The sequence below is a fragment of the Anoplopoma fimbria genome, chromosome 2 (assembly GCF_027596085.1).
Source record: "Anoplopoma fimbria isolate UVic2021 breed Golden Eagle Sablefish chromosome 2, Afim_UVic_2022, whole genome shotgun sequence".
NCBI classification, from domain to species: domain Eukaryota; kingdom Metazoa; phylum Chordata; class Actinopteri; order Perciformes; family Anoplopomatidae; genus Anoplopoma; species Anoplopoma fimbria.
Window position 1 is genome coordinate 2,624,170 of NC_072450.1, and position 12,509 is coordinate 2,636,678.

General features: G+C 38.5%; 1 protein-coding gene across 1 annotated transcript in view; it reads right to left on the minus strand.

The window, feature by feature from the left end:
- Positions 1-1,720: 1,720 nt before the first annotated feature.
- The window catches only part of LOC129108802 (C-myc promoter-binding protein-like), a 77,867-nt gene continuing 67,078 nt past the window's right edge, over positions 1,721-12,509 (minus strand). Inside the window, 10 exon segments of the mRNA XM_054620726.1 lie at positions 1,721-4,135; positions 4,467-4,531; positions 5,392-5,554; positions 7,294-7,411; positions 8,193-8,447; positions 9,317-9,479; positions 9,561-9,740; positions 11,038-11,213; positions 11,607-11,710; positions 12,119-12,347. Of these exon segments, the coding sequence (XP_054476701.1) occupies positions 3,999-4,135; positions 4,467-4,531; positions 5,392-5,554; positions 7,294-7,411; positions 8,193-8,447; positions 9,317-9,479; positions 9,561-9,740; positions 11,038-11,213; positions 11,607-11,710; positions 12,119-12,347 (1,590 nt within the window). The 3' untranslated portion in view covers positions 1,721-3,998.

Sequence of the window (12,509 nt, forward strand, 5' to 3'; positions counted from 1 at the left end):
TATAATTTATCATACCAATGTGGTTTGATAAATTCGTATTTAATATAAATTATCAAATCTTCCCAGTGAAATGCGGTCCGATGTATTCTTATGAGTTTGTAAAAGAGTGATTCCCTCTTTAGATCTTATTTGAGTTATGAATGTTCAGCAATAACCTGTGTTTGAGTAGATTGTGCTTGATTTGCTCTGTAAGCAATTGAAAATGTCTCCCCCATATATTTGTTTGCTTCTTTAATTTTATTTCTATGTATTTAATTATTTATTTGTGTATTTATTTATTTAATTTATGAATTGATAAATAATTTATTTATTTTAATTTAATTTAAAAATGATTTTATTATTATAATATTTATTTTTTATTTAGTCTTTGTCAAGTATGTGTTTATACCGGGACACAATTCCAAGGAAATCTCTGTTGTTTAATTTGACCATCTGTCTGGTGATTTTTCTAATTTGTTCTGTTTTGCTCTGTAAGCAATTAAAAATGTCTCCCCCATATATTTGTTTGCTTCTTTAATTTTATTTCTATGTATTTAATTATTTATTTGTGTATTTATTTATTTCATTTATGAATTGATAAATAATTTATTTCTTTTTTATTTTGATTGATTTTAATTTAATTTAAAATTATTTTATTAATTAGTTATTATTGTTTATTTATTTAGTATTTGTCAAGTATGTCTTTATACTGGGACAAAATTCCAAGGAAATCTCTGTTGTTTAATTTGACCACGTGTGTCTGTTGATTTGTTCTGTTTTGTTGTTTATAAATAAAAAAGAAAGTGTGGGAAATAAAAAAAAGAATAAATATGCTGAACTATATTATGCTCTACATTAAAATAATCATTAGTGATCTGGTGCTGCCCTCTGGTGGACGGAGTGTGTTTTCACAGAAGATCTCAAATACCTGAGAGATGAAAATGCTGCAAGTAGAGACAGAATCCATGAAATGAATCTGAATCTCACTTTTCATGTGAAAACTGTATAAATGCATTAAATCTAACATTGTTATAAAAGCTTCAATTTACATCAACATTTATTTCAGAACAATATAAGGAATATTAAAGGTGCAGTTTTACCCTCCGTTTTAACATTTTACTCTTCAACACAACGGAAATTAAAAAAACACTTCACTTTGACTTCTTCAATTTTTTTTATTCTGTCTGACCTGTATATATAATATTTCATTGTTATTGTGGATTCTTTACTGTTTTTTATTGCTTATTTATAATACTTGTTTTTGTCTCTTGTTTGTACTATCCTCTATGCTGTAAATCCTGTAAATTTTCCCGCTGCGGGACTAATAAAGGATTATTTTATTTTATCTTAATTTCCGGCACTTGCTCGCTGTTTTTGTCTTTTCCGTGATGTTAATAACTGTAATTAATAATGTTTATGTTAATAAAGTTTAGTGGAGGATGACGATATCTTAAAGACACCGTGTGGAGTTTACTTGTAAACAACAGTTTTGTTTTCTCAACTAAATGCATCGTGAGGGTCAACAAACATGTTGAGTCATTTATTTATTTAAAAAAATAGTAAAAAAAATAAATATATATATATATGCATGTGTCTATGTGTACGTGTATTTCTGTGTAAGAACAAAACAGGGACCCACAAATAAAAACAAACAAAAATTGTGGACGATAAATATTAGAAGTTAAATCATAAAGGTGATTTTATGTTGTGAAGAAAGAGAACACAACAACAACAACAATGAGTTTAAGTGATTTTATTTACAGTGAAGCCGTCGTGGATCCGGTCTCTGCTCAGAACCGTCACCACGTCTCATAAAGGACCTTCTGCACATCGGTTATAAAATGTGAATTCTACAAATGTACATGAAGCTCCTGGATTCTGATCAATCATTCCCTCTGTACAACTTCATCCACAGACGACCGGCGGTTGATTTTCATGAGACCTCCGTGAGTTCAGAAGGTCCTCCTTCAACCTTCAACCTTCACCGTCTTCACTTTGATTATCGTAAACATGAAAACAGTAACACGCCTGTGTTCTTCTCCTGCTCGAGTCCAGTTTGATCCAGAATCTCTTCAAAACTTTTCATTTTCAGACGAAGAGGATTCACATTAACGGGAAATAAATCAGAACCTTTTTTTGTTTAAATGTGCAAATGTGAACAGAGATGTTTTTTAACACAAATATAAAGTTACACATTAATAAATCTATGTGCCTTTTGTTTCAAGTCCTGATTTACTTTCCGTACTTTTTAATAAACACACATTTTAACACAGATATGAACTCTTTTATAGATTTCAGTGACTCTGCGTTGATTCTTTAATCTTCCATGCAAAATCATTGTGTTTTGTTAAAGTTTTATAAAATAAATTTGATCTAGAAACTTTGTTCGCTGAGGCTCTAACTCGCATCTTTATTATTTTGCTGTGAAACGGTGGAGAAAACATGAAACAAGTTAGAGGGTTTAAAACATTTCCCAAAGCTTCAACGTGAGCGTCTACAAATATCAGAAACGTGACCGTGGTTTTCTACGTTTATGAAAGCAGCTTCTGTATATTTAGGACAAACCGTCCTCTCTGTAGTGGCTTCTCTACAAACATAAACTCTGAACTTGGATTTAAAGCTTCATTCAAACAGTCGGTTTAGTAGGAAGACGATGAATCAGCGTTTCTGATGTTTCTGATGATGAGAAACTCAGTACGGAAGCTCTGAGTGAGAATAAAAACTGGTGATCCGTTTATACCTCTGATATTAATCATTTTCTCTCCTGTGTTTATGTGAGAAAAAAACAATCTTTTGAAATTCATTAGTGTTTGTTGTTGTAATGCTCATTTCAGCCACAAGAGGCTGAAATGAGCACGTTTTCCTTAAACAGTCACCAAAACAACACCGTTTATCACAGCCAGAAGCTGAAATAACTGTCATAAATGTCAGATAATTTAATCTTTCCTTAGGTCCTTGAACACATCATGTGAGAAATGCTTCCATCAGAAAACTCAAACCGAAAGAAAGCTTAAAATTGTGATATTTCATTAAAAAAAAAATAATAATCAGACGATTCATAATAACGGAGTGGTGATGCTCTTCAGCCTCTTATGGTCGAAAATGACTTTAACAACAACAAACACCTTTTTTTACAGTTTTAAAAATGAAACTAAACTAACAAAACTTAGTAAATTATATATTTTTTAACTTGTTCTTATGAGAGAAAAACAATCTGGATCAGACTTTGACTTTTATAAACTTCCCTCTCCAGGCTTCCGTAGCTCCGAGCTCCACAAAAAACCTGTTTAGTAAACAAACTAAAGGTAACATGTAAATGAGATGTAGAGCTCGAATGTGAGCGTTTGTTTCAGCACAGCAAACATTTATCTTCAGATACTGGACGAACATTAAAGTGGTGCTTTAAACATTTAAATGAGCTGAATTAACAAATACTTTTGACGTTCATTTAGTCAATTCTCGATTTAAAATGTTATTCAGGATTTCTCAGAGTGAAGTCTTTGACCGACCAAACCTTCAAGTCATTTCTACAGACTTATTGATCACTGCAGCTCTAATTAAACATTTCTTTCTTTGTTGCTTTGATGCTTTGACTCATAAAACACAGAAAACGTAATTTACATCAGACACTAAATCCGTTCTGGTGTTCAGGTCGCTCTGTTTTAAACTGTGAGACAACAAAGCTACGACTCCTAAACACCGACAAACAGACAATAAATAAAGCTTATTTTGTATAAATAGAGTTCAAGTTAAAATATTGCTAATAATAGACTTCATATGCTTTATAAATGTTGCATTAAAAAAAAAGAAAAAGTCCTCTTCTTCTTCTGTGTATTTACAGTTTTCACAGGATGAAGTGGTGTTTATGAACCGTGAGTCGTGTTTCCATCAAAACGCCGTCAGCTTCTCCAAAAAACATTCACAGTCCTGCGACAGGTTTCCTGAGCTCGTCTCAAAGCGATGACGTGTGTGTGTGTGTGTGTGTGTGTGTGTGTGTGTGTGTGTGTGTGTGTGTGTGTTTACAGGTAAGGCTCTCCAAACGTCCTGCGGCACTCCATGACCCCGGTGCTGGGAGGTCGGTCACAGTTGTGGGTCAGCTTCACCAGACTCGGCACCAGACGGTCGTACGCCAACTTGTACTCTCGATCGAAGGCGTCTGAGGAGGAAGAGGAGAAACAGGAGTGTTTTTATATGTTGTTGTTATTTCTTTGATTTAAAGTGATGACAGATATAAAAAACAACAGAGCTAAAAGGAGCGTGAATATTCAGAAACACCCAAAATAAATAACTGATGTTTGTCTGTAACTGCTGGATGTTTGAACAGGGAACTGTTTGTTTATTCTGCCCCCTTGTGGCCAAACAAGGCGTTGCAAAAACATGCAATTTTAAACAAATTCTTGATAATTTCTTTATAATCTCGCCCAGAAATCAACAGTAAAAAAACCCTCAGATGCTGATAATCATAAAAACATAAAATGATGACTCACCGATATCAATGTTGTCTTTTCCCAGAGCCACCAGAGAGAGGAAGAGGACGTCTCTGTACAAACTCCTGAGGACGAGAGAGAGTCGAGGTCACGAGAGGATTCTTTTTTTAACAGTTTGCTTGGAAATAAATTATTTTCAACCAAATTGAACTAATGTTTTCACTCTTTCAATTCATAGTTTTCATTCATGTGATTGGCAAGAAGACTTGGAGGACAAATCAATGTTCCAACATGGCGGCTAACAACGGGACACCATGGAGCTACAGTAATAGAACTCATCTTTTACAACCTTCAGGTGTTTAGATCAGCTCTCAAAAGAGGAAAAACAAAGATATGTAAGCAAGCTGCAAGTCTCAGGCACGTACGAGCAATATAAAGCATCCCCTGCTTTATGGTCTGTTTGACTCTAAATGGAGCATCATTTACTAAATGAACATCATGCTGTATTGAAGAAGACTTGAAACTAGAGATTGAGACCATAAACTCATGTTTACAATGTTTACTGAGGGAATAAATCAAGAGAGAAGTAGAGTCATTTTCTCATAGACTTCTATACAACCAGAGGAGTCGCCCCCTGGTGGACACTAGAGAGAATGCAGGTTTTAAGGCATTTCTGCATTGACTTCACTGTTCAGAACCGTACTTTGACACATGCTTTCAACATTGATAAACATGTATTTTATTCGCCGGCTAGTATTTCACATTTGTGTCATTTATTCGTCACGCTGCCGGTGTGTAAAGACCTTTAGACTGAAAGGGAACAAAAGTACAGACAGTTTTTATTCTTTCGATCTGGGTGGGTCAACTTGGGAGGTGAAGGTCAAAAACTCTTCATCGTCAAAGCGAAGATGCTTATGTTAGATGTTAATAAGCCTTAGAGTCTTTAAAGAAATCAATAATCCAGATGTGTGGTGTCGCCGCTGACCTTTGCCTTTTGACCCCGAGCGTCTGACCCAGCAGCTGCAGCAGCTGAGCCATCGGCCGGCCGACGTCGTTCCTCTGGATGCTCTTCACGACGCTCTGCAGCAGATCCTCACTGAACGGCTTCTCCTCCTCCGGGACCAGCCGGGACAGAGGGTAACCCACATCTACACACACACACGCACACGCACACACACACACACACACACACACACACACACACACACACACACACACACACACACACGGTTCAGTGCTGGACTCGTCTTATTAATGCTGAAGACATAAAACAATGATGCTGAATGAGTGTTTTTTTTTTTATCTCAGATTACCTCTCAGATTATTGTAAAAGGAACAATATTTAAAAAAAACAATATTGTTGCCGAATTAAATGTTTTGTGAAAAGGTTCTTAAGTAAAAAAAAAAAAAAATTCTGAATTATTTTATAATAAATAACAGATGTAGGAAAAAAAAAAACTAAGTTAAAAAAAATTGTTTAATTTGTAACAAATTAAAAAAAAAAACTTTGTTTAAAAATAATTTAGATTAAAATCAGCTGCCTAAACCAGACTGAATTTATTATATTGTTATAATTAATATTTTAATAATATTAAGAAGCATGTCAAAGCTTTTATACAGAAAGCATCGTGGGGCATTATTAGAATCAGAATCACGTTTATCTTTTAGGAGGTAATGAATGAAAAAGAAAGCTGCGAGGGGAGAAACACATTCACCAGAGATGCAAACCTACAAATCCAAATACAGAGCAGTGAGCTGTATTTGAGAGGAACATGAAATAATCATAGAAAACACTGTGAGAACATGAAAAGAAACGGTAGCAGCTGACTTTCCACAGACGACACTGCGATGCATCGAGCAAAGATCAAACAACAGAGAGACACACGAGGACAGAAACAACGGGACTCATCTGAGGGAGTCTGCAGCAGAGACGAACACTCACTCTCTAACAACAGAGTACAATTAAGGCCTGAAAAGACAGAGAGCAGACAGAGCCGGTTAGCACAAGAGAAGACCGACTCCTCTTTAACCCTCTGAACGTCAGATATTCATCTTTCCGACGGTCCTTGAACACATCATGTGTGACGAACGGTTCTGTCAGAAAACGCTTAAAGTTGTGATGTTACAGAAACATTTTATTCTACATGTCTCATTTAAAATCTCACCACGAATGAACCGTTTGCTTTAACCAGATTCTGTTAAAAACATTAAATTCTGAGCTCCTCAGTGAAACTATGAAGTCATGATTGATTCATCTGAGACCAACAGTCATGTGACAAAAAAATCTGTGAAATTGAACACAGAGCAGAGAGGAGAGGCTGGAAGGAGAGGTTATACAAATGTGAACAGTTTAATATTAATATGTATATAAAGCCTCCATTATTTAAGTGTTAACACTTGGAGAAACTTAGTTTATATAGATTCCATGTTTTTTCCAATTTATGGCAATATAAACACATGTTTGAGTTCTCTCCAGTACTAGTCATGATTGTTCTGTTTCCATAGAGACGAAGGTATTTCATATTGTAGTGAAAATCAAAACCACAGAGAGTCAAAATGTGAAACGGATAGTGTGAGTGTAAATGACCCGACGACCCGGTGACTTTAGAAGCTGTTCTGTTCTGTTCTACTCTGCTCTGTTCTGTTCTGTCTACTCTGTTCTGTTCTGTTCTGTTCTGTTCTCCTGTTCTGCTCTGTTCTGTTCTACTCTGTTCTGTTCTGTTCTGTTCTGTTCTGTTCTGTTCTGTTCTACTCTGTTCTGTTCTGTTCTGTTCTGTTCTGTTCTGTTCTGTTCTGTTCTGTTCTGTTCTGCTCTGTTCTGCTCTGTTCTGTTCTGTTCTCCTCTGTTCTGTTCTGTTCTGCAGATGAAGAGGACGATGAGACTCACTGAAAGTGTTCCAGAGGATGTAGAGCGGCTGGACGGAGTCCTGGTGAAGCTTCAGGTTGTCCCACAAGATCTGGATCAACACGTGTTTACTGTCCTCTGACATCCAGTGACGGGGGACCTGAAGAGAGACAGAGAGGGAAAGAGAGAGACAGAGAGAGAGGAGAGAGGGAGGGAGAGAGAGAGAGAGAGAGAGAGAGACAGACACAGAGAGACAGTTGGGGGGAGGCAGACAAAGAGAGACAGAGAGAAAGACAGACAGGTAGAGAGAGAGAAAGAAAGAGGGGGAGATAGAGAGAGATCCAGACACAGATGCAGAGAGACAGATAGAGGGGGAAAGAGAGAGAGAGAGATAGAGATTATTGGGGTGTGTATTGTGTATATTGTGTGTGTGTTTTTTATGTGTATTGTGTGTTTTTTATGTGTATTGTGTGTATATTGTATGTATTGTGTGTGTAGTGTGTATATGGTGTGTGTGTTTTTTACGTGTATTGTGTGTATTGTATGTGTATTGTGTGTGTATTGTGTGTGTATTGTGTATATGGTGTGTGTGTTTTTTATGTGTATTGTGTGTATTGTATGTGTATTGTGTGTGTATTGTGTATATTGTGTGTGTTTTTTTGTGTATTGTGTGTATTGTGTGTGTGTATTGTGTATATTGTATGTGTATTGTGTGTATTGTATGTGTATTGTGTGTGTATTGTGTATATGGTGTGTGTGTTTTTTATGTGTATTGTGTATTGTGTGTGTATTGTGTATATGGTCTGTGTGTGTATTGTATGTATTGTGTGTACTGTGTGTGTATTGTGTGTATTGTGTGTGTATTGTATGTATTGTGTGTACTGTGTGTGTATTGTGTGTGTATTGTGGGTACTGTGTGTACTGTGTGTGTGTATTCTGACCTGGGAGTCCCGGTTGCAGTGGTCCGAGGTGAGCATGAGACCGGGCAGGTTGCTGGGCAGGTCCAGCCGTCTGAAGTACCAGACCAGGTTCCAGTAGATGATGGGATGATGGTCCACCACGTCGGCCTCCGTGATCACCGGGTCGCCCTCGTTCTCCAGCAGACTCTCCAGCTCCTTCCACAGCACCAGCGGGCTCAGGTAGGGCACCGTCACCGGCTCCGGGTTGTGGAGACGCCACTCCATGTTCAGCGGGTCCTAAATCAAGAGAGGAGTAGAGTCATTTTCTCATAGACTTCTATACAACCAGAGGAGACAGAGAGAATGCAGCTTTAAGACACTTCACTATTAGCTTCACTCAACAGAACCAGAGGAAGCAGCCTGCATAAACCAACCTCCACACTGAAGAGGAGGGACTGTTATAACTGTAAACTCATATCTCATATTCATGGACTACTTTATTACCTTTATACAAGACCTGTAAAGAGCCAAGTCAAGTATTAAATGTATTATAAAGAAACTAAGGTTGAATATCCTGCAAACTATTTGATTTGGCTGCAAAATATTTACTCAAATGTAAAACCTCAAGTTTCTAAAGCATTTAAAAACAATTTGTCCTCCTTTGTTTAATCCCCAGACATGTAAATACAGTTTTCACTCCCTACCCTGACTCTGTGTTTCTATTCTGAAGTAGAGCTCTGCTAAAGTTAACACCAAGTTGTTATCGGCTGCTTTTATTGTGAAACTCTTGACACTGAAACAGGAAGCTGTTCCTGTTTAAATCAAACCTTCCAGTTTCTTTTACTAATGACTGCTGATTTCTTCTGTTCTTATTCAGCTGTTGCTCAGAGGATCTTTGTCTCTTTTCAGTTGTCAGTCTTTCATTTTTTTCTCTCCATGCACTAAACTAAAGAACATCTATTAGTAAAGAGACTTTCTAAAAGATAAAAGCATCAATTCAGACACGAAGAGTCATAACTCAGACATCTGGCTGTAACAAATCAAGCTTTTGTGGCAGATTACAAACTTCTGAATGGCAGTGAACCTGTCCGACAAAACATTGCGCCTTCAGAAGTTTTTCTGGTGGAGAAACAAATGAAGATGTTCCTGCAGAGACGTTCTCTTACCGTGGTCTCGTTCAGACGGCTGGGCAGGCTGCCTGACGTCGGCACGCAGCGGTTGAGAAGAGACGCTTCATCCAGAGGACCGAAGGCGCTGACGCTGCGAGCCATCGGCGGTCCGGGGGTCGGAGACGGGATGCTGATCCCCTGAGCTCTGGACGGACGAGTCCTGTGAGGACACGGAGAGGACGGTCAATTCAAAGCAGATTTATTTTTAGTTTCTATGTGACAACGTAGCTCTTTTTAGTACCTTCCACTCCCAGAGCACTCCTGGTCAGCCATCACAGGGGAGGGAGGGAACACGGCCGTGGTGGGACACGTGGTCGGACACGGCGTGGACAAGGTGGACGTCCCCGTGTCCAGACCGGTGGAGGCCGAGTACGACGAGGTCATGGCCTCGTCCACCGACGGGCTGCCCTTCAGGAAAAGCCTGCAGAGAAGAGAAGAGAGGGAGGATTAACCTCTACATCCAGGAAAGACAACTCAGGTGTTTAGTTTCTGCAAACCAAGGTCAGGTATTTTATTATAGCACAGCAGGGGTCAGAGGTCAAATACATCTTATTGAGACTCAAAGCCTCATTTTAACAGACATGAAACGTGTATTTTCTCAGATTACTTTTTACTATGATGTTCAACAGGAAACATGAACAAACTAGAATCTGTCACATCAGAGATTTTTGTTTCTGTCTGTGGTCTTTTCACTGGTTAAAAGTAGGTTGGCCTGATGCTGCATTCAAGTGGTGTTGGAATAATCGGAAAAATAGGTTCAAGACTGCGAAATTCGTAACAGTAGATACAGTTGTAACAACAACTCAGTAAGTCTGCAAATATCTTGGTTCACAACTTGCCTTGAATTTAAGTCATATTACGCATAAATATGGCTGACAAAAGTAAAGCGTTTGATTGATGGAAAGAAACTTTTTATTCTTTCATAATTTTTTGCTGACATGTTATTTGTTAAATAGTATAAGGTTTTATTTGTCAGTTGCTGTCCACGTAGAGAGACCTAGATCAGTTAGAAAAGTTATTTATTAACTCTGGTAACAAGTCAGGTAAAGCAATAAGTGTGGGACAAAATCACTAATTGAATCAATTAAATTTACTTGGATAGATAATAAAATACAACACATCTTCCTTTTAGTGGCCGTGTTGTTTCCACATTACCACTTTAAGTTTGTGAACACACAGGAAGTAGTTGGAGCGAATTCCCAGCTCTTGAGAAGAGCATCCCAGTATATGACGACACCAAATATTGACCCGATGTCGGGTTATTTTCGCACCAATCAGAGTTTAGCAACATTTAAATCACAATGTGATGACAGTTGTTGGGTTTTATGTTAATGTTTCCAAGATTCTGTCAATTCAATCCGATCAATCAATCAATCAGTGTTAAACTCGACATAAATTGTCGCTGATTTAGTCTTGAATTCCTAATGATAAAGATAAATAGTTGAAACTATACGTTTTCAGGGGCTTTCAGAAAAATCATGCAGTGAATGGTGTAAAAACAAATCTCATTAAAAAACTTGTAACGGGGGAAGAACAATAAAACCACTGAGTACAAAGAGGCTCCATCCAGCAAAGTCAAAAGGCTACATTTTCTGTTTGATAATTTGTAAATATGCAATAAAAACAAATTATTCAATACTTCAATTATTATATAAAAATAGGTACAAAATAATTACAAAGTCCCTCTGATAAACATTAATATCGCTGTGGTCGTCTACCTGCCGGGTCCTCTCATGTCCCTGATCTCCACGTTGAGGAAGGGCAGGAAGGGGTTCCCACAGAACGGACAGGTGGTGTTCAGGTTGGAGTCGTCCGCCGTCCAGCCGGCCATGATCTCCTCGTCGTACACCAGACAGTCGCACGTCTTACAGCGAGAACAGCTGGAGATCAGCAGCTGGAGACACAGAGAGAGAGAGAGAGAGAGAGAGAGAGAGAGAGAGAGAGACACAGAGAGAGAGAGAGAGAGAGAGAGAGAGAGAGAGAGAGAGAGCAGGTGAGCTTATAGAACAAAAGATGGTCAAGATTTTAAATAATGATACAGTGAAAACACAAATTCTGCAACACGGACCTCCTCTGTCGTTTTGATTTCCTTTATCTTTATGTATTTATATTTTATACATTTATATATTTTGCAGTAGATGCAGGAAAACACTCTCCAATCCAGTCTATTAGTTTGATAAAAACATATTTGTTTTCAAAAACATTTTGTAAATGAAACCATTATTTCTGCTTTCTGTCTTTTTATAACAGTGATCAGACTTTCCTCTTTCCACCTCAGTGCTTTTACCTCCATGGCGTAGTTGTTGAAGATGCTGGTGTTGCTGGTGTAGCGTGAAGAGCCGAGGTCAGACTTGTCCGGCAGAGGGAAGCCGGGAGGAGAGAGGACGCATCCTAAAGGACGGAGGGTCAGAATTCAACATTCATTCTTTCACTCACTTCTTTTGATGACGGGTCTACTGTTCATTGTTTGGGGGAAAGTGGAAGTTATGGTTTATTTTTCATTTAATAAATGTTTTAACGGACTGTTCGGCATTTTCTGTCTTTGTGTCTCATTGTTCGTCAGTAAACATAATGGTAGAGAGAGAGACGTCTATACGACAATTTTGGTCATTTGCAATTGACACTAAAACGGGTTGAGTCTGTTATTATGGACTTACAAAGAACCCCTTTGGACAAATTTGATCCAGTGTCTTTCCTGAGAACCTTGATTAAAGCAGAAAAACGTCTCTCCTCTCCAGGACGGCAACAAGAACACGTGTGTGCATGCGTGTCTGATTCTCCAGTGAGTCTTGTCGTTACCAGGGATCAGAGATGTGGGTCTCCCGATGCTGGAGCCTGCAGAGGGGCTGTCCAGTCTGCTGCGTAGGGGGCTCCGTCTGGGGCTCCTGCGGGGCCCAGCGGGGCCGTTCCTCTGAGGGGAGATCACAGACCCTTCAGACTCCCCGCAGTCCTCCTCGTCCAGCAGGGAGGAGCAGTCTGGATCTCCGATGCCGAGGGAGGAGACGCTGAGACGGTCGCTGTGGCCGTCCTGGAAGAAGAGAGGAGAGACGTCATGAACGGAACAGAGGTCTGATAGATAAACTATAACGCTCACAGCAGCGGGGGATGAAGTGACTAACATGACGAACAAATAACATTTTTATTTTATTCTAAGGTAAATAAAGCTTACGTCTCCACTCAAATGCATCTA